The 19,890-nt window shown below is 35.8% G+C and overlaps 1 protein-coding gene across 15 annotated transcripts in view; it reads left to right on the top strand.

The window, feature by feature from the left end:
- The window catches only part of Lcor (ligand dependent nuclear receptor corepressor), a 108,187-nt gene that overhangs the window by 35,890 nt on the left and 52,407 nt on the right, over window positions 1–19,890 (top strand). For 12 of the 15 annotated variants that reach the window (XM_050146916.1, XM_050146940.1, XM_050146907.1 and 9 more), the window contains 2 exons: window positions 3,083–3,148; window positions 3,658–3,737. The exons of 1 other annotated variant lie outside the window; for it this stretch is intronic. Coding sequence is in view for 10 of the 14 variants with exons in the window: in XM_050146907.1 (XP_050002864.1) it covers window positions 3,083–3,148; window positions 3,658–3,737 (146 nt within the window). In the remaining 4 variants the exon portion in view is untranslated. The remainder of the gene's footprint in view (window positions 1–3,082; window positions 3,149–3,657; window positions 3,738–19,890) is intronic. 2 more of the 15 variants (XM_050146925.1, XM_050146891.1) reach the window with 1 other exon arrangement.

The raw sequence follows: 19,890 nt of genomic DNA, 5'->3' as shown, positions 1-19,890 counted from the left end.
CTCTCTCTCTCTCTCTCTCTCTCTCTCTCTCTCACACACACACACACACACACACACACACACACACACACACACACTCACACACACACGAGAATCAACCAAGATCAGCCACCAATATGCCCAGGAGCCAAGTCCCCCCCCACACACACACACACACTCTGAGACAGTGTTTCTCTGTGTAGCTTTGATGCCTGTCCTGGAACCAGGCTGGCCTCAAACTCACAGAGATCCACCTGCCTCTGCTTCCCAAGTGCTGTATTAAAGGTATGCACTACCACCGCCTGGCTCAGTATTCTTTATGGCACTTTGCTAATCATTCTTCATGGTTTTTCTATGAAATCTTGGTATGAATTTTTGAGTGTCTTTGTTCTTATTTGCCTTTTGTTAATGTCAAGCATAGCATGTTGGATAATTCAGTGTTGTTATGCAACTGCTAAATTCAATATTTATTATTAGCAAAACTGAGTAGTGTTAACATTCAGTGAACAGAGGACAGCAGAATGTGGATCTATACCGTGTCTAAGTGTAAAGTTAGTGTATTGAGGCAAGTGTGAACAGAAGAGAAATGACTTGTATATGGTTATTATTTAGAACAAAATTAGTTGTGACTAAATAGTTTTTTTATGACTAAATTTGTTGTTATTGTGCTGTTGACTGCTTGCTTACTAGAAAGTACGTGTGCTTACTCCCCTCCCCTAATACAGAACTTGAATTGGTAGCCCAGGCTGGGTGTGGAGCTTAATATGTAGAGTAGCTCTGAACTTGTGGCATTCCTTCTCACTTAACCTCTTGAATGCTGGATTATCGGCATACATCATATCCAGTCAGTGCCCCCCCCCTTAATCTGTAATTTTTTTTGGTAGTGATTATGTTATTGTTATTCTTCAGTTGACCTATTTCAGGTTCTGTTCTTTGTAAATTTTAAATTATTATCTCTCAAGCTGTTACCTCTTTTTCTACTTTGCTAGTATTTCTTGCTGTATTTACATTTTCCTTTTTAGAAATTGAGACTTAGAGCACAGCACGACATAGTAGTACTTGTAACCATAACACTCTGGAAACTGAGGTAGAAGGATCAGAATTGGATATCATCCTGGGCTATATACATATTTCTTATAATTAAACCCTGGTGAAAAATATTAACTTACTCTTTCATGTAAGAACTACCAATAACCAATCATATTTGTCAGCTAGATTTTTAGATATTTAATTCTAAGATACTCAAATGTTTTCACTCCTATTTATAAAAATAAAAGTTTCTTTCTGGAAAATAAGAGGTCTTAAGAGTTGGAGACTGTTTTTGAGATTTACTTAAAGGAACAGGGATTAGCTATTGAAAGTATATAGTCTCCACGAGCTATGATAGATAGCTTTTTTTAAATATTTATTTATTATGTATATATAATCTTCATCATTGTTCCTAACCCAAATACTTTATTTTTTTCGAATGTTTGGAAGAGCAGGAGGATACAGTAATTAGTTATATTAGGGGATTAATTAGGGAAACAATTTGCTATTTGATTAATGAGTAATTTAATTTTGCTATTTGAATAATTTGATGTCAAGAAATAAAGTAGACAGTTGGCTTTCTAACAAAAAATGAAAAAGTTAACAGTTTAAAACAATCTAAAAATAAACTTTAATTACAATACACCTTTAGCAGCTATTGTGTTGAAAATTACAGCTTTCTAGGAAGTAGGACAAAACATTTCTTGAATTACAATTTTTTGTTTGTTTGTTTTTTTCAAGACAGGGTTTCTCTGTGGCTTTGGAGCCTGTCCTGGAACAGCTCTGTAGACCAGGCTGGTCTCCAACTCACAGAGATCTGCCTGCCTCTGCCTCCCGAGTGCTGGGATTAAAGGTGTGCACCACCATCACCTGGCGATAGTGATGTTTTTTAAGACTTTCCTTTTAATTTTAATTGTATATGTATCGGGGTATTGTACCTGCTTATGTGTCTGCGTACCATGTGCATACAGTGCCTTTGTAGACCAAAAAGGGTATTGGACCCCTGGGACTGGTGTTACTAAGGGACAGTTAAGAGGTGCATACAGATGCTGGGAATCAAACTCTGGTCCTCTGGAAGAGAATCTTGAGCCATCTCTCCAGCACCTTGAAGGCCAGCTATCTTTTCTTTCCTCTTTTGCTTTCTAAATTCGTTGAAAAATAATGTGTACCAAATGTGCATGACATTCTTTGTAAAGGTCACAGTTAAAGTGCATACAGAGTCACAGAGTCTCAGATCTTTTGTAATAAGTATTTGAACTTTATAATGAGGTCCTTGGCCTTTTTTTTTTTTTTTTTTGGCTGAGGTTGGGGGAGCCACTGCAGATTCCACTTTCTCAGGGTTTTCTCTTTCTTAACAACCCACAACAGCAAGATATTTAAGTTAACTTTCATTAACTACATGGTAGTATTTGATGTAGTCAGTTAGAAAACCTGGTTTTCTTCTTTCACACTGGTGGGAGGACACAGTGGTTTTAAATGTTTTGTACAGCTGTGTGAATTTTCTCTTTTTTTTTCTGTTTATGGACCTAGGTTTTACATTTATAAAGGAACTGGTCAAATAGTTAATAGTACATTATGGACTAATACAGGGCTTTCCTTGTAAAAATAGTGAGAGGTGGGGGAAACTGTTCTTGAGAATTTTCTTTAGAAAATTACTGACCCAAGAGAAATTTATACATCAACTGTTACGTAGAAAAAAAAAGAGGACTAATTAGATTATTCTAGAAAGTTTATGAAATTCTGAATTATAACACTTCTTTGGGAAGGCACTTTTTAAAATGCTAATTCCTGTAAAGTTTTGTCGAACAATTAGAGAACTGTGAATTTCCATTCCATCATTGGTATTTCTAGTTTCTTGGTTTTTTTTTTTCTTTTTTGCTCTTGAATGTACTTTGAATTTTTGCTGTGTTAATCATTAACAAAAATGCAAACACCCCTTTTTAGATTTGTGTGTGACTCTTTGCTGAGAATCTCTTCAATATTAACCAGTGATTCTTGAGAAACAGAAGAAAGCAATATTTTTCAGTGAATATTGTGATAATGGATTTTATTTTATTTTATTTTATCCTTTCAGGATTTGAAAGTATTCTTGAAGGGCTGTTTGGACCTGCATTATTAAAAGATCTCAGTTTATTTAAAGGTATTAAAAATACTTGTGGTATTTCACAACCCTGGTGATTTAGGTCTCATACTCAGTTTTGTAAGGGTTAAACTGCATTTGTGTTAGCATCCTTGTTTGTTCTATACTGTTAGTATGTGTGTAGGTAGCATAATTAACTAGTGAGCAGCTAGTGAAGAATTTTTAAGACAGAAGTGGTTAGGGGGCATAGTGGAAAGAATTTCAGGGTATGGCTGGGGTAGAGTACAAATATTTGCATGTGTGGGACCCTGAGTTTGATTAAAACACAAGAATTCATTCGGGCAGTGGTGGTACACACCTTTAATCCCAGCACTCAGAAGGCAGAGGCAGACTTTAAGGCTAGCCTAGTGCTAGGACTGTTAAACAGAGAAACCCTGTTTTGGGGGAAAAAACGCATAAGAATTTAATGAGGGTTTTCTTACACTACATCATATTTTGAAGTTAGCTATAGTTTATTTTCTGGAAAAATTTTTTATGACTATTAAAACTTGTTTTCCTTACTTTTGCAGAGTGTGAACCCGAAAGCATTTCTGATTGGGCTTTTGATGAGAATTGTTTGTTCTGTTGCTTGAGAAGAGATAAAGTAAAGGTAACCAAGAAATTTGGGAAACTGTCTAGTATGGTATCTTAGTTTCCTTTTTAAAAAAATTAAATCATTTTCAGGAAAAGGAAAATTTGATATCCTGTTTATATACAAGAGTTGATAGTAACTGTCTTTTCAGTTTAAACTGTTTCCAGTATGTTGATGAGCCTATTAAAAAATCTTACATCCTGACATACATTCTTATGTATATTTAGGCAGAATAATTGACTGGGTCTCAAGCTTTTTATCTTAAATATAAAAGTTTATGGTAATTTAAAAAATAGAAGTCTTTTGTGATACAAAAAGATAGTAGTTACCAATTAATGTAGACTTAAGACTTAGTAAGCTTATATTTTTAAATGGTTTTTTTTTTTTTTTTGTAAATGTTTCTGGCCATGTTCAACCTTTGGGTTTCTGTTTTACTGCCTTGAAAAAAAAAAGCATAATTTTGTGCTGGAAAGATTTCAGTTACTAAAAACTCAATGGTGGGTTTACCACCTTCCCTTGCTTTCATGGTATTCTGTTCCCAACAGTTTCCTGCTACAAAGCCTAGGAAGCATTATGATTTATTCTTTCTTTTATGGACTAACTTTACTTCATTGGCAAACTTCTGTCAGTTACTCCTGTTGAATTTTGTTCTTTTTTCATCTCTATGGTCATCACTGTAGTCCATACTCGTAGCATTATTTCTGGACATTTTCTTAAATACCTCTTCTTTGTAGCTTGAGAATCTCTTGCTTTTTTCTTATGCCTCTGCTGTCCTATGAATGGTACACACCTGCTCCTGTTGCCATTTTACCTTTCGTAGTGTTGTAATCTATGTAATTTATACCAATTACTTTTTTAGTTGGTATTAGGCCTTTTTTGTTCTGCCTTTTCTGAAAGTTTTGAGTATTTGTTCCTTTATTTCTAATTGCTGAAAATGGCCATACTTACATCTTCTTTGTATCAGTTATTGCTGTTTTACTGATTATTGTTGAAATGTAGTGTTTGACATCTGAATGCTATCGTGTGAGCAGTTTAAGAGCTTCTTAGATATATTAGGGCATCTTTTTCTTGTTTTCCACATGAAAAATTGTTGCTACTGCTATACATGGTAGTCTATTTTTGTTAAAAACAAAGTTGTTTTGAAATTTACTGGATTTGAATGAGTAGAGAATAAAGCAACATTTTTAACTGTAGGCTATAGATGGAGTTAATGTTTGATGTTTAAATTCTGCGTGTTTGCATTTATGTGTATATCTTGGATACTAGCTATTGAGCAAAGCATTTAATTAGGAATTGTGGTAGGAAAGGAGAACCAGTTGTTTTCAGATTAGAATTGGGCCAAGTAATGGGTACAGTATGTTACTGTTATATGATTGAATTTTAACTTAAAATATTTTTCTGTGGGGAGGGGGTATTTGCACATATGTGTGCAGGTTTGCTCATCTGTATGCGTACACATAGAGGCCAGAGGGTTGACTGTGGATATCTTCCTCTATTGCTCTTCACTTTATCATTTGAAACAAGGTCTCACTGAACCTGGATGTCACTGCTGACATTCAGACTGTCTGGCTAGTGAACCCTTGGCATCCATCTGTGTCCTTTGTTCACCTAGCTCCCTGCAGCTATTCCAGGTGTGTACTCTTCGTGCCTGACCTTTTCATGGGTTCTGGGGATCTGAACTTACTGAGTCATCTTCCCAAATGGAGAAAGGGTGTTTCTGTTTGACAGCTCAGTTGGTTCTAAGAGTCTGTTTTCTTCATTTGACACCACACAATCTCTGTGATTTATGATTTTTTTTTTCAAGAGAGCCATCCAGTACTGGAAAATAGGAAGTGAAGAAGCCTAAGTAATATAAAATTTATAATATGTAATATATATAATATAAAAATATAGAATTTATAAAAAGCCTTTGTTGTATTATATTAAATGTATTATATGTCCTGAGACTCTTTGCAGACATTTATAACATCTTACCTGAGAAAGATTAGAATTTAGAAATAAACCTATTGCTTTGTAGCTTACCTATATAAAAATAGAAAATAATGGAAATATCAAGAAAATATGGTAATATCTAACAATGTTGTGCATGTTACTGGATTCTTGAGTTTGGGGTTAATGATGAGAGTACGTCTGGAAAAACAGAAGTAATAGCCTATCTGAGAAAGAGATTGCTGTTGTGTATTTTTTTAAGATAATTGGAATTTTAGTGACTAATGAAGCTGTTAGAATGAATAACGTAAATACAACTTTAATATTTACTCGTATGTAGGTGAAAAAAATCAAAAATAGCTAGCTATCTTTGGGAAATGGAACTGATAATCACCTATTGTTTACAGCAGTCATTCTTTCTGGGAAAATGTATTTCTACGACCTAAAGTTATTGCGTGTATTGAGTCTTGTATACATACTGCTTTTTCCTGTGTATAAAAGCTTATATCTTATAATTGGGCACAGTAGAAAGCAAACAACAATGACTAAAGTTGTAACACTCAGAATTTTTCCTGTTTATGCTTCCGTTCATCAGACTTTGATGTATCATGGCTATAACTTTGTCAAAACTAGCACAAATTTTGCTTTCCTTAACATTTTCACAGATTGAGCCTATCCCTCAATTTTTTTTAAAGATTTATTTATTTCACTTTAACGTGTGTCAGTGTTTTGCTTGCATATATGTCTGTGCATCATATTCATGCCTGGTGCCTGCTAAGGTCAAAAGAGGGCATTGGGTCTCCTGGAAGTGAAATTACAGATGGTTGTGAGCTGCTATGTGGATATTGGGACTTGAACCTGGATTCTCTGGAAGAACAAGTGCTCTTAATTAACTGCTGAGCTAGCTCTTCAGCCCCTATTATTAGTTTCTTAGCAGCCTCATTATACAAGTTTTAAAATATTTTTATTTTTTAATCATGTGTATATGTGTATGTTGGAAGGAGGGGCTTGTGCCAGTGGATACCAGAGGTGTTGGATCCCTACGATGGAATTTTGATGTGGGTGCAAAAAATTGAATTCTGTTACTTCTGGGAGGAGTAATACATATTTTAATCCAGCTCAGCATATGATTTTTTTTAGCCCTTAGAATATTAAGAACCTTTCACTCATATGAAGTATTTTATGGCATTTCGGAATTTCCAGCTTCACTACATTAGTGTTTTGGGCATTATTTAGTAAGATACAGTCTTTAACTGTAGACAGCACTATGGTAGCATGGCAGTTTGGTGACTGACATATGACTGTTGTGTATGGCGTGCATGCACCAGACCAGAGTGCGGCAGCTTGAGATTTCATCTTACCTGTAATAGCACATACCAAAACTTGGTAATTATTACTGGGATTTTTTTTTGGCGGGGGGGGGGGGTTTTCGAGACAGGGTTTCTCCGTAGCTTTTTGGTTCCTGTCCTGGAACTAGCTCTTCTAGACCAGGCTGGCCTCGAATTCACAGAGATCCGCCTGCCTCTGCCTCCCGAGTGCTGGGATTAAAGGCATGCGCCACCACCGCCCGGCTTATTACTGGGATTTTGCATTTAATAGTTGACATGGAAACTATGGAAAGTAAAACCACCAATAAGAGAAACTGCTTTAATCAAATACCACAGAGCTTAGGGAATATAATTTATAGGTAACGATAGCCATCTTTTGAGTAACCTCTCTGCCAATACCTTTTTGTATGTTATGGTTTAATCCTCAAAATAATCCTGTGAAGTTGGTTTAAAAATATTCTAATTTTACAAATAAGAAAATGGAATGAAGGGGTCAGAGACTGTTACAGGCAAAGCCACATAGTTGAGATTTCATGTTTGTTTTTGGCATTAATCCAGTTTGTTAACAAAAATAGCAGTGGAAATGCTGAACGTGAGAGGAAGAATTGAGCAGGACTTGGGATGAGGAAAATAAATGAGTGTAAAATAGTTCAGTGCTGTTTGAAATGGCCAGTTTTATTTAGCTATGCTGGGAGCCAGTGAGTCCCTGACTTCTTGACTTGCTTACATCTTTTCCTTTTTTGTTTATTGGCAAAAGTAAGTATTTTGTGTATTTACTAAAAAAGAAGCAAGAGATTTCATAAATTTGAAAAATTATATTAATATGTATTTTGGGTGTATCCATCTGCCAGGAACATATTTGTAATCCTCATTACTTACTCATCTGCTTGTTAAATTTTTTTCTTTGGGCAGGGAGGGATATTGTTTTTTTGTTGTTGTTTTGAGATAGATTTACTCATAGACCATGTTGGTCTTATACTGCTAATCGTCCCATGTACTAGGTGATTTCTCTCTTGCCTGTCAGTTCCCAAATAACCACTCTGAGGCTTAATATTATGGCTTATTTATTATTAGCTAGCTCTTAAAACTTATACTGACCCATTTCTATTTATCTATATCTTACCACGAAGCTTGTGGCTTCTTACCTCACATCTTTCTTCCCCTTAGGCTGCTAGCATCTCCTTGACTCCTCTGCCTTCTTTCTCTTTGTATTCTATTTGGCTTTCTTGCCTAGCTATATTCTGCCCTGCCATAGGCCAAAGAAGCTTCTTTATTAACCAATAATAATAAAACATATTCACAGCATGCAGAGGGGCATTCCACATCACTCCTGCCTCAGTAGCCTGAGTGCCACCATGCCTGTCATTTAGCCTTTAAAAGGTTTTTTTAAGGCATAAAATGTGTATGATGGTGCTATAATATGTAAACCTCAAGTAGGAAGCATTAAGGACAAATTCCCCAATCTCATATAAGTATTTTTAGAGCAAATTGATAATACAAGAGAATATAAATAATAAAAATAATAGATGTTACTGGAGTTGCTTTATCTAGGAAGTAGAAACTAATTTGTACCTCAAAAGAAAATCTGTACCAAAGTTGATGTAAGTAGTTGTTTTTTTGTGTGCAGTAGAGAGATTCATAATGAGAAAATCATAGGATCTAGCAGTAACCCAGATAATGAGCCTGAACTAGACTTTTTAATTTGAATATTCATAGGGATTCATTTAGGAAATCTGATCTAAAGTATTACCGGTACTTGGTGACTATAGATGTATAATGTAAATGTTCAGTGGATGTAAAAGAAAAAGTAGAAGGAATCAGCTTTCAAGCTCAGGTGGCTTTTGAGGAGGGGAAGAAAGGTGAAGCAGCCAATTGAAGTTACTAGGAAAGTAGTTTATAGTGAAAATAAGCATAGAATTGAAAATGTTCAGTCCAAATAGAGTTTCGTAAATGAAATTGAAATACAGTATACAAAAAGAAAAGAAAGGTGGGAAGGAAGAAGGAAAGAAATAGGTAATGCAAGATATAAAACTAGTGCTGTTTCATGTACAGATATAGTGCTGTAGGAGTTCACATATTGCTTAGACTTTATAATGCTATTATCCTAAATGGATGGTTTTTATGTCCTTGCACTTAAAATGATGATAGACATCTACGGACAGCCATAGTCACAAGAGGAGAGGGATAAAAATTACAGAAAGCCTTTTCATGTATTGGACTTTTGAATAAAAATTGGAAATAGTATCCGTTTTGGATTTCCAGTAAGTAGAAACCCTTGGGCTCCATGGAGAGATGGTTCAGAGGTTAAAACTACTGGCTACTCTTCCAGCGGTTCTGAGTTCAATTCCCAGCAACTACATGGTGGCTTACAACCATTTATAATGAGATCTGATGCCCTCTTCTGGTGTTTAGGCTTACACACAGTCAGGACAAGTCTTTTTAAAAAGAAGAAATCCTTACTATTATCCTTATTATTGTGAGGGTGACTTAAATTTATCTTTATTACTTTTTAATTGCTTGTGCTTGTGTCGTGTAAGAAAACTATCCACAACAAATGGTTAGTTGCTGTACATTTTGAGTACTACATAAAACACAGTTTAGTTCCTTTAGGAAGTTCCAAAAGACAGGTGCCTAGAGGATAATTCATTTTCTTTCAGATGCCTACAGGATGGTTGCCATTTTCTTTCACCGTATGAAGTTGCAGGTCTGCTTTATTAAATGTGTGTGAGGCAGGGGGTGGGAGTGTTGGAATAGTTAACCAGTTTTATAGGTATTGTATTAAACAGATTGGAGTAGTATCAACATCTTAATACTAAATAGTTGTCTGTTTTATAAAAAGGATTTACTTACTTCCAATAGTAAAATCAGCAACTGTACATTATACTCTTGCACAAAAGTACCAGCCAGTGGGAGATAAAGGTACTGGGTGATACTCAGTCATGGATCTAGTATACGTATGAGAAACCCTTGAGCAGTGGGGCAGCTGGCTGAAGGTCTCTTATTTGAATACTAATGGCAACAGACTTGAGATTCTTTTGGTTCGTTTCTGTCTTTTCATGACAGAGTTTCTCTATGAAACAATCCTAGTTGCCCTGGAACTTGCTTTATAGACCAGGCTGGCCTCTAACTCACAGAGATTCACCTGCCTCTGCCTCCCATTTTTTTAAAGCTTTTTTGTTTTGTTTTGTTTGTTTGTTTTTTCCTTCGAGACAGAGTTTCCCTGTTTAACAGTAGACCAGGCTGTCCTTGAACTCACTGAAATCCTCCTGCCTCCTGGATTTCTTACAACTCTTTACAGATATTCCTAGGGATTTTATCAGATCATTGAGTTTTCAAAGTCTTATTTTTAAAAAATGTCTATGTTAATGTTTCTACCTCTTTGAAATCCTAATTCTTGTAGCTACATTAGTGTTGAACCAATACTTCCCTTGTGTTTGAGGTTTTCACATTCTCGCTTTTCAGATGTATTAATAGTCCTCCCAAATTAAAAATTCTTCAGTGTCTTTCAGCCTTTAAATTTACTTGTATTCCTACTCATTAACTTGGTATTACTCTTAGCCAAACTGAAGACAGCATTTATATATAGCAAAAATTATATTAAGCACGATTTATATCTTGTTATATAAAGAACAATAATTTTAAGATTCTCTTATATAATTGACCTTAAAGTAAATGAACATTTAAAGTGATGGAGCCATTTTATCTGGGACTTGTTGGCATTTAAAATAATAAGATGAGGGAGATTGGCATTTAAATCAATGAATTGCATCTTGTCAGCTCTTTTTAACTCATTGCTTAAAATGTCAGAAAGCCATGGGTAACAGGCAGAGCTGTAGCTTTAGAATCATGACTCTGGAAGGCTTTTCTAACATAATTACTAAAAAAAAAAATTTAAAAAACAAACTTGTGTTCCTAGGTTTTTATGCCCTATGGTATGAATTCATAACAATTACACCTAAATTTAGATAATCAAGGCACACACTAGGTATGTATTTAGATAGGAGTAGCTTTCAAAAGTCGTTCTTTCACTTTTGTATTACACTTAGGAAACCCAGGCTGCTTTATTTTCCTCAAGTAAAACTTGTCATTTGATTTTTCCATTTTCTTTTCTTTCATTCCATTAAGAGAAAATAAACAGCCATTTATTTAAGCTTTCTTTCTCCTCTCGTCTTACCTCCCCAGATGTAGTTTGACAAATGTTAGACTTAAAAAAGAAATGGTAAGAAATGTTCGGCCTTACTATTTAAAATTTAACTTTATTAACAGTTTATTGCTGTGAGGGCTGACTTTCATGCTGATATAGGTTTCTTGCTTTGTTTATTCAGTGACACCTTTGCTATTCCAGGGACCCCTGGAGAAATGGTTGTTTTAAGTCTGGGAAAAGTTTCACATTTCTATCAGGTCAGCAAAATGTGCTCTGTCACTAAGTCTTGCCCACACACTGCTTTTTTAATACCTTCAAATTAAAAGAAGGGACTGTGTATGCAGCAGAACTTGCATGTGGCTTGTAAGACCTAAGTATTTACTGTGTGACCCTTAACAGATCAATTCTTACTTTGAGTGGAACATTTACTCTCAGTGACACATTTGGAACTTGGTATCTTTACTACCCTGAAACTAATTTTCAGTGATTTTTCAAATTTGAAGTAATATTTTATACAGTAAAACTAATTGAAAGAGTAGGGTTAGCTGATTTTGGTAAATGTTTTCATTCATATCCACTAGCATAGTGAAGGTTCTGCTTACCCTAATGTTTTCCTCGTTCTGCTTTCCACAGTCATCCAGGCTTATGCAATCACTAGAGTTTTATCTTTCCTAGTATTATGTATGATCCTGCAATGTGCAGTTTTATGTTTGGCTGTTTTAGCATAACATAAATTTTTAAGGCTCCTATTTGTTTTTATGTATGTTTTGTTCCTCTCTCTGTCTCTCTCTCTGTGTCTCTCTCTCCCTCCCCCCCCCTCTCTTTCTGTCTCTCTCTTTTGTTTCAAGATAGGGTTTCACTGTGTAGCCCTGATTGTCCTGGAACTATAGCTATGTATAGACCATTCTGGTCTTGAACTCACAGAGATCTACCTGCCTCTGCCTCCCGAGCACTAGGATGAAAGGCATGTGCCACCAGTGCTTGACCTTTTTATTATTTTCTTTGTAATTTTCCTTAGCATAGGCACAACCCAATTTAGCTCTTCATTTTTATTAAAACATATTTTATGAATAGGAGTGTCTGTCCTGCACATGTACATGTATGTGTACCGCATATGTGCCTAGTGCTTGCAGCGGTCAAAAGAAAGTGTCAGATACCCTGAAACTGGAGTTACAGAATGTTGTGAGCTACCTTATGATGCTTGGAACGCAATCTCCATCCTCTGTAAGAATAGCAAGTGTTCTCATCCACTGAGGTATCTCTGTCCCATGGTGTTCATTTTTTACACACCACTAAGTTGTTGTTAGATGATGACTATTGTGACTTACTTATTTATAAGTCTCTTTGAGGACATTGAATCTCTTTTCATGCTGTGTTACTTATCTTTTATCAACCATATAAGGGGAAACCAGTGTCTCATATCGTGCCAGGGTTAGTGTCGTCAGTCTTCACGTTATCCACTGGGTGTCTGTCTGATGACAGTTGTAGTTTTTATTTCTTGGATGACATTTGATGTTGAAATTTTCATTCATATTCATCTCTCCCTTTCTTTCCATTCCTCTCTCTATTCATACATAGACACACACTGTGTGTTCATCTGTATCAGGAATTTCAAATCCAAATTCGTCTTTCATGGCCATAATAATCTCCACTTGGTCCAAACTGTCTAATCCCAGATCTTTCATAAGATGAGAATTTACTGAGAGCTTTTCTGGGTCAATCTTGTCTAGAGTTTCAAGACATACAACACTCAATTCTTAATTCCCTCTAACATCAAAGGGAGTATGCCACTGTACTGGAGGTACAAGTGTGTGACCCTTCCAGGCACCTGTGTGAGGGCCAGGGTGGGCTGCAGAGTCCCAGACCTCTTCTGGGTTCCCTCAGGGCAGACAGTGGTGCACAATATTAGGTGACAAGAGGACATATTTTCAAGGATTTCTTTTTATTTTTATGTGTATGAACATTTTGCGTGCATGTATGTCTGGACACTGTGTTTGTGCAGTGCTTAGTAGGCTCTAAAAGGTCAGTGGATCCCCAGTAGTTACAGGCTTTTGTTAACTACCATGTGGGTATTGGAGGTTGATCTTGGGTCCTCTGGAAGAGTAGCCAGTGTTCTTAACTGCTGAGCCCATGTTAAAGTTTTTAGTAAAGAACTTGATGTCTTCTTACTGGAGAAGATCTTATCCTGTTCACTATTTCTCCTTATCACTGTTGCTCCTTTAGAATTGAATGTTATTTCATTAATAACTGTATGGTTAATTACTTAGTACTGTGTGATTATGATAATCAAGTGGATTTTGGAGACAGACAGAATCAACTGTAGGTGTAAACCGAATCACTAACTGTTTATCCTAACAGAAGTAACTCCTAAAAGATAGAAATTCTCGCTTGTCAGGAGCCAGTTTTTTGTGGTGACTTATGCTGCTATCCTACCCATGGGTTCCTATGTTCCAGGGTAGAGAGGTGTGAGGATTAGAGATGTTAAGTAGGAGGAACAGAAATAAGAAACACAGAGACAGAATAGTAACAGGGAGGGCAACTCAGCGAATACTGAATGCTGAATTTGCCTGTCTTATTTTTCATACACTCTTATACCCCAGTACAAAAGGGAGAAGGAAGGCAAAAGGCTGTTTTAAGGTGATACAAAAGACAACCAGAATAGTTACTTGTTTCAATACTTGAGACATCAAGCCATTAATTCCTGAGAAAAGTATTTGATGTCTGGGGCAGTGAAAAAACCCTAAACCCACAGGCAGCCACTCCTTAAGTCAAACCTCCTATTTCAAAAGCAGGAGTAGAAGTATGCTTGAATTCTCTGACCTTTGTTCAGGGTGGAGCTTCTCTACCTCTATGGGCCATCTTAATGTCTAAAACACCAAGTAAGCACACCCTAGGTCAGGATATCTTGTTTTGTAGCCACACCTGCCGTAAACAACTTTGAAAGAGCAAAAATAAGCTCAAACTCTCTGACCTTCAGACAAGGTGGAATAGGCTCAGTTTTTGCTTTCCGTGCTAGTTTAGACCTTCAGCTTTACTCCCATTTGCCTATGGCCAAAAGCTTCTTTTTTATAGTTGAAGTACCCAGTGTCCTTTTAAAAAATATATAGAATAGCATTACATATTTTGGTTAGTTTTTGCTATACCATATATAATGCATCTATTTAAATTGCAGATGTGTAGGAGCAATGCTGGAGTATTTTGTTGTTGATTTGCTATCATCTGACTGTTGAACTGTATGCCACACAAACTTTCTTGTTTTTATTGTTTCTTTTTATATTTTGTCTATGTATATACAGCAAGGGTCAGGACAGACAATACGCCATTTTTTTTTATGCATCTTCCCTGTAAAAAAATTTTTCCTCCTGGGACAGGGTTTCTCTTTATAAACCAGGCTAGCCTAGAGCTCACATTGCCTCTGCCTTCTGAGTTGCTGGGATTAAAGATTCTATCTATGTATCTATCTATGTATCTATGTATCTATCTATGTATCTATCTATCTATCTATCTATCTATCTATCTATCTATCTAATAACACCTGGCTAAATTTGTAAACAGCATGTCTAGGAGCAGTTGATAAAAAAGTATAATAAAAGCAAAGCAAAATGTATGATTTTTGTTCTATATTTAACAGTTAGTTATCGCTATGCATAAAAAGTAAGTGAAAGAGTCATTTAACTGATAAGTCATTTGTATGTGTAGTATGTGTCTGCATGTGTGCACACAGTTGGACTTGTGCACATGTATTCAGTCTCACGTGGCTAGAGTATATAGGTTAGTGGAGGTCTCTTTTAGTTCTTCATTACCTTAATTTTTTGAGACAGTTTCTCACTGAAAATCACCATTCTGTTGGGCTAGACAGTCTGCCAGCAAGTTCTAGGGATCCAGTGTCTTTATCTTTCTAGTGCTGATATTGTGGGCCATGTTTATCTGGCTTTTTTTCTGAGTGCTAAGGATCTGAACTCAAGTCCTTATGCTTGCATGACAGTAATTTTGCTGATTGAACCATCTTCCCAGTTCCTAAAAGTAATTAATTTTAAAACAACTATGTAACACTGTCTTAATCCCTAGCTCTTATATACAATAAGAGCTCAAACATTCTTCTAACAGATGTGATAGACCTTAAGAACATAGAACTCTTACAACTCTTTCTAGGTACACAAGTTAGAATAGACTTAGAAAGTGCCTAAAGGCATTATTAAAAAACAAAATTGTTTTGGTTTATAATTCAGAGGAGACTGATAGCTTTTTTTTAGTAACAGTTGAAATAACATATGTGTTAAAAAGATAACGCTATGTGTTAAAAAGTTAACATTAAGCCTGGCAGTGGTGGTGCATACTTTTAGTCTCAGCACTGAGGCAGGCAGATCTCTGAGTTCAAGGCCAGCTCATTCTACAGAGCAAGTTCCAGAACAGCCAGAGTTAAACAGAGAAACCTTGTCTCAAAAATAAATAAATAAACAAATAAATAAAGTTTAAAAAATTTAAACAAAAAATGTTAACATTACCAGAAAAAAGAAGCAAGTGAGGAAAGTTTTCCTGAAATCTGATTTTAAAATTTAATGGTAGTTTACTTCTGCAAAATGACCTTATTTTTGTTGTAATAGACTTATCAATTTATGTCCCAGTATTTGGCAAAAACAGTAGAATAGTTAAGAAACCGCCATTGAAGAATAACAGCTTGATGTGTGACCTAAGTATAGGCAGATCAGCTTCAGTTTGGAGGAAGAGCAGATAGACTGGAAGAAAGCCACACTGGACAGAGATGCTGAGTAGTCTTAGACATCTCATCTAAGAAATAGCATAGAACCTGCTTACCAGATTGGATGACATGATTTACTCTACAGTTTCAGTACTTTGGAGGTGTAAGAAGGATTATGATATGTTCAATTGAGCCTGGGCAAATACCGAGGCTGTGCTGCATACACGGGGAAAGCCAGAACATTATGAATCATGTAAAGCCAGCAACGTAATATATACAAGGCTACGTTGCTAATTTTCACTAGGTACATGTGGAACATTTTCTAGGATCGGATGTACAACAGATTCTCCCTTGCATTTCTAAAGATCAAACCCAGAGTGTTCTAACATGCGATGCAAACATTCTTAAATGAGCTACACCTCAGACCCATAAATTAATACATTTTAAAATGTTGAAGTATTACTGAGTAAGTTTTCTTTCTTTTTTTTTAAAGATTTATTTATTTATTATGTATACAGTGTTCTATCTGCATGTATGCCACCAGACCAGAAGAGTACACCAGATCTCATTACAGATGGTTGTGAGCCACCATATGGTTGCTGGGAATTGAACTCAGGACCTCTGGAAGAGCAGGCAGTGCTCTTAACCTCTGAGCCATCTCTCCAGCCCTTGAATAAGTTTTCTAATACGGTGGAATGAAAATCAGAAACCTGTAAAAGGAAATAAATGAATTCACAAGCATGGAAATTGAAACACTTTTGTTGGAAGATATAAGAATAAATCCCAGAAGAAATTATAGACTACCTTGATGAACCAAAATGAAACTTGATATCTAATTATTAGTATAGATAAAAGTAATCTATGGTTTCAAATACCTACAGTAAAAAGAAAAAAAATCCAAACCAGTATCCTAACCACCCCCTTAAGAAACTGAAAAAATATGGACAGACTAATCTGAAACAAATAGAAAAATAAGATCAGAACACACATAAATAAAATAGTATAGAAAATGATAGAGAAAAAACTCAAGGGGCCAGCGTGGTAGCTCAGTAGTTAAGAACACTGGCTGCTCTTCCAGAGGACCTTGGTTCAAGTCCTAGGACCCACATAGTGAATCAGAACTGTATTAATTCAATTTCCAGGTTATCCTGTGCTGCCTTCTGGTGTCTGTGAGCACTGCACACATGTACTGCACAGACATACATTCAGGCAAAACACCCATTTGTATAAAATAAAAATACTAAAAAAGAAAAACTCCAGCAAAACTAAAAGCTGTTTCTTTGAAAACATTAACAAGATTGATAAACTGCTGATTTAAAAAGAACAGACTTAATGAAATGGTGTGGGAAGTTCTTGTGTATATGTGTTCCTTTTATTAATAAATAAGTAAACTGTCTTGGGCCTATGCATGGCAGAATAGAGATAGGCAGAGAAAACTAAATTGAATGCTTGGAGAAAAAAGGCAGAGTAAGGGAGACACCATGGAACCGCCAGAGGAAAAAGACATGAGCAACTAGCCAGAACCTTGCCATAAGCCTTATGGTAAAATATAAAATAATAGAAATGGGTTAACCAAGGATGTAAGAGCTAGCTGGCAATATGCCTAAGTGAGTGGCCAGGCAGTTATTTACATAATATAGTTTCTGAATGGTCTGGGCAGCCAGGAACAGACAAGCATCCTTCAACTACAATGAAACATGAATGATAATGGGAGAATTACCTCCAACCTTATGGCAATAAGAGAGATTGCTTGGGAAATGTTATGGATACCTTCTTTGCTAAAAAGTAAATAACTCGATGGGTGAAATTTTTAGAAAAGCTGAAGTATCAAAAAAAATTTTATTGAAGAAACATATTTGAACCAGGTGGTGGTGGTGCACACCTTCAATCCTAGCACTCAGGAGGCAGAGGCAGGTACTTGGAGCTCTGTGCGTTCAAGACTAGCCCTGACTTCAGAGAGAGTTACAGGACAGTTAGGGCTGTTACACAGAGAAACCCTGTCTCAGAATAAAGGATATATTTGAATAGATCTGTATTGTGAGTTGAATTATGTCCCCCCAAAAGTTGTGATGAAAAAGAATAGTAACTGATGGTATTTATGAATGGGACTTTATTTGAAAATTAGACCTTTGAATTCTTAATATAGTCTAGTTAAAATGAAGTGATGGTTGTAAGTGTGGTCCATGAATTCAATGACGTGCTGTCTTTATAAGTAAGAATAGAGATTTGAAGGGACAAACAAACATACATAAAGATATTAGTGGAGATTTGATTTCATCATCGTGAGCCTGGGAATGCAAAGGTTGTCAGCAATCGCCAGAAGGTAGAAGCAAGTATGGAAGGACTTTAGAGACTTCAGAAAGGAGAGAACTCTGCAGACACCATTAATTTTGGACAAGTAGCCTCTAGGACTGTGAGAATAAATCTCTACTGTTAGAGCCTCATGTTATTATGTTAAAGTCGCCCTAGGAAATGAACACAACTTTAAACAAATGAAGAGATTAAATTGGCAGTTAAAAATAAAAAATTAAACACACCTGTTGACAGATGTTTCTTAGGAATATTCCACATTTCCCCCTTTTGTCTAAGGAAGGTTTTAACTTTAACGTAGTAAAATTATATACAACAAAGATAGTCATCAAGTAAGAGTTGCAGTTACAATATCTAGTTCATTTCTATCTGGCAAAATTAGAGAAAATATTCTGTTATATATTTTATTTTTGTGACTTTAAATTTTATACCAAATTTATTTTATAACTAAAGTAAACTTTAGCTGTGACAAGTCTTCAGCTTCATCAAAGACCCCAGAAGGGTGAAATATTACCTGGTGACAGAGACATTGGCTGCCTGGACATTCATCCTAAGTTTCCCTGTAATTTGGAGCATCCATCTTTGGCCCACAGATCTAGAATATATGACAGACTTAGCTCTGAAGCAGGAAATTTTGAAGGACTGTCTTACTTGTCTTGACAAAGTTTGTTAGTTGCTTTCTTTTGCATCCTCCTGGTTCAGTTAGGCTGGTATACTGTCAGCAATTGAGGCAAGGGCAGTTCTTTGCCCAGTGGCTAGCTTTTGCCATAAAGATAGCAAATTCCTTGATGCCCGTCATCTTTTCTGAAGTAGATTGATGCTGTCAGGAGCAGATGTGTCTTTCTTGCATAAAAAGCTTTAGGTCACTAAACATATGGAATATCATATTCTGTAGGTCTTTGAACTATTTGAAGACCATCTATTTATATCTGTGTATGACCTTGAAAACATACCTAATGTGACTATAAGTTTGACTATTATTGATGACTTTTAATCTGTATTTCTTAATTATGCGTTATATTTTTAATGGGCTGCATAAACAGTATCCCAAACAGGAGTAGGAAATATACATATACTATAACAAAATTAACTTCAGATTTCTATCAATATACACTGTGAAGTATTTAAGACTAGTAATTACTCTTTTAGTTTAAAAGTAAATTTAATAATCTAACTTTTTTTTTTCCAGAAAGGAAACACTGAATCTAATCTCCTTCATTCAGCTTTTTTTTTTCCTGACGGTTGCCAATAACAACTTGTAGCCAATCCCCCACTTAAATGATAATAAGCATCCATAACCCATCTTTTGGGGATGTGGGCATAGTTCTCCTGCTTACTTGTTGTTTGGGGGCTTTGGTAATTTTAAGGGGAAACTTGAGAAAATCAGGATAATTGTTAGGTCTTGGCTGTAGTATTCTGTAAGTTTGGATCATCTCATTTAGCAGCCTTGAAGCTGTTCTGGATGCTGGATCACCTCAGCAACCCATTTTTATTGGTATCTGGTCCTCTTACTCTGAAAATATATAAACTTTTAAAGGTAACATACAAATCTGTATTAATGCAAGTGTAGACTGTGTTGTACATAAGTTAGCCAAAGATGATTTTTTTGTTGTTGTTCTATGTTTTGAGCATGTAAAATATACATCACATGTCTTGTAGTTCTTCCAGGTTTATTTATGTTTATAGTCAGGATTTTCAGGGGGTCTTTCCCGATCAAACCTTTAATCTGGAATGAATCTGCAGCCTCTCATTTTCTGTGAC

The sequence above is a fragment of the Alexandromys fortis genome, unplaced genomic scaffold, assembly GCF_014885135.2.
Source record: "Alexandromys fortis isolate MF-2015 unplaced genomic scaffold, M_Fortis_MF-2015_v1.1 scaffold_16, whole genome shotgun sequence".
Lineage (NCBI taxonomy): Eukaryota > Metazoa > Chordata > Mammalia > Rodentia > Cricetidae > Alexandromys > Alexandromys fortis.
Note: the sequence above shows the minus strand (reverse complement) of the source record. Positions and strands in the feature narration are given on the sequence as shown.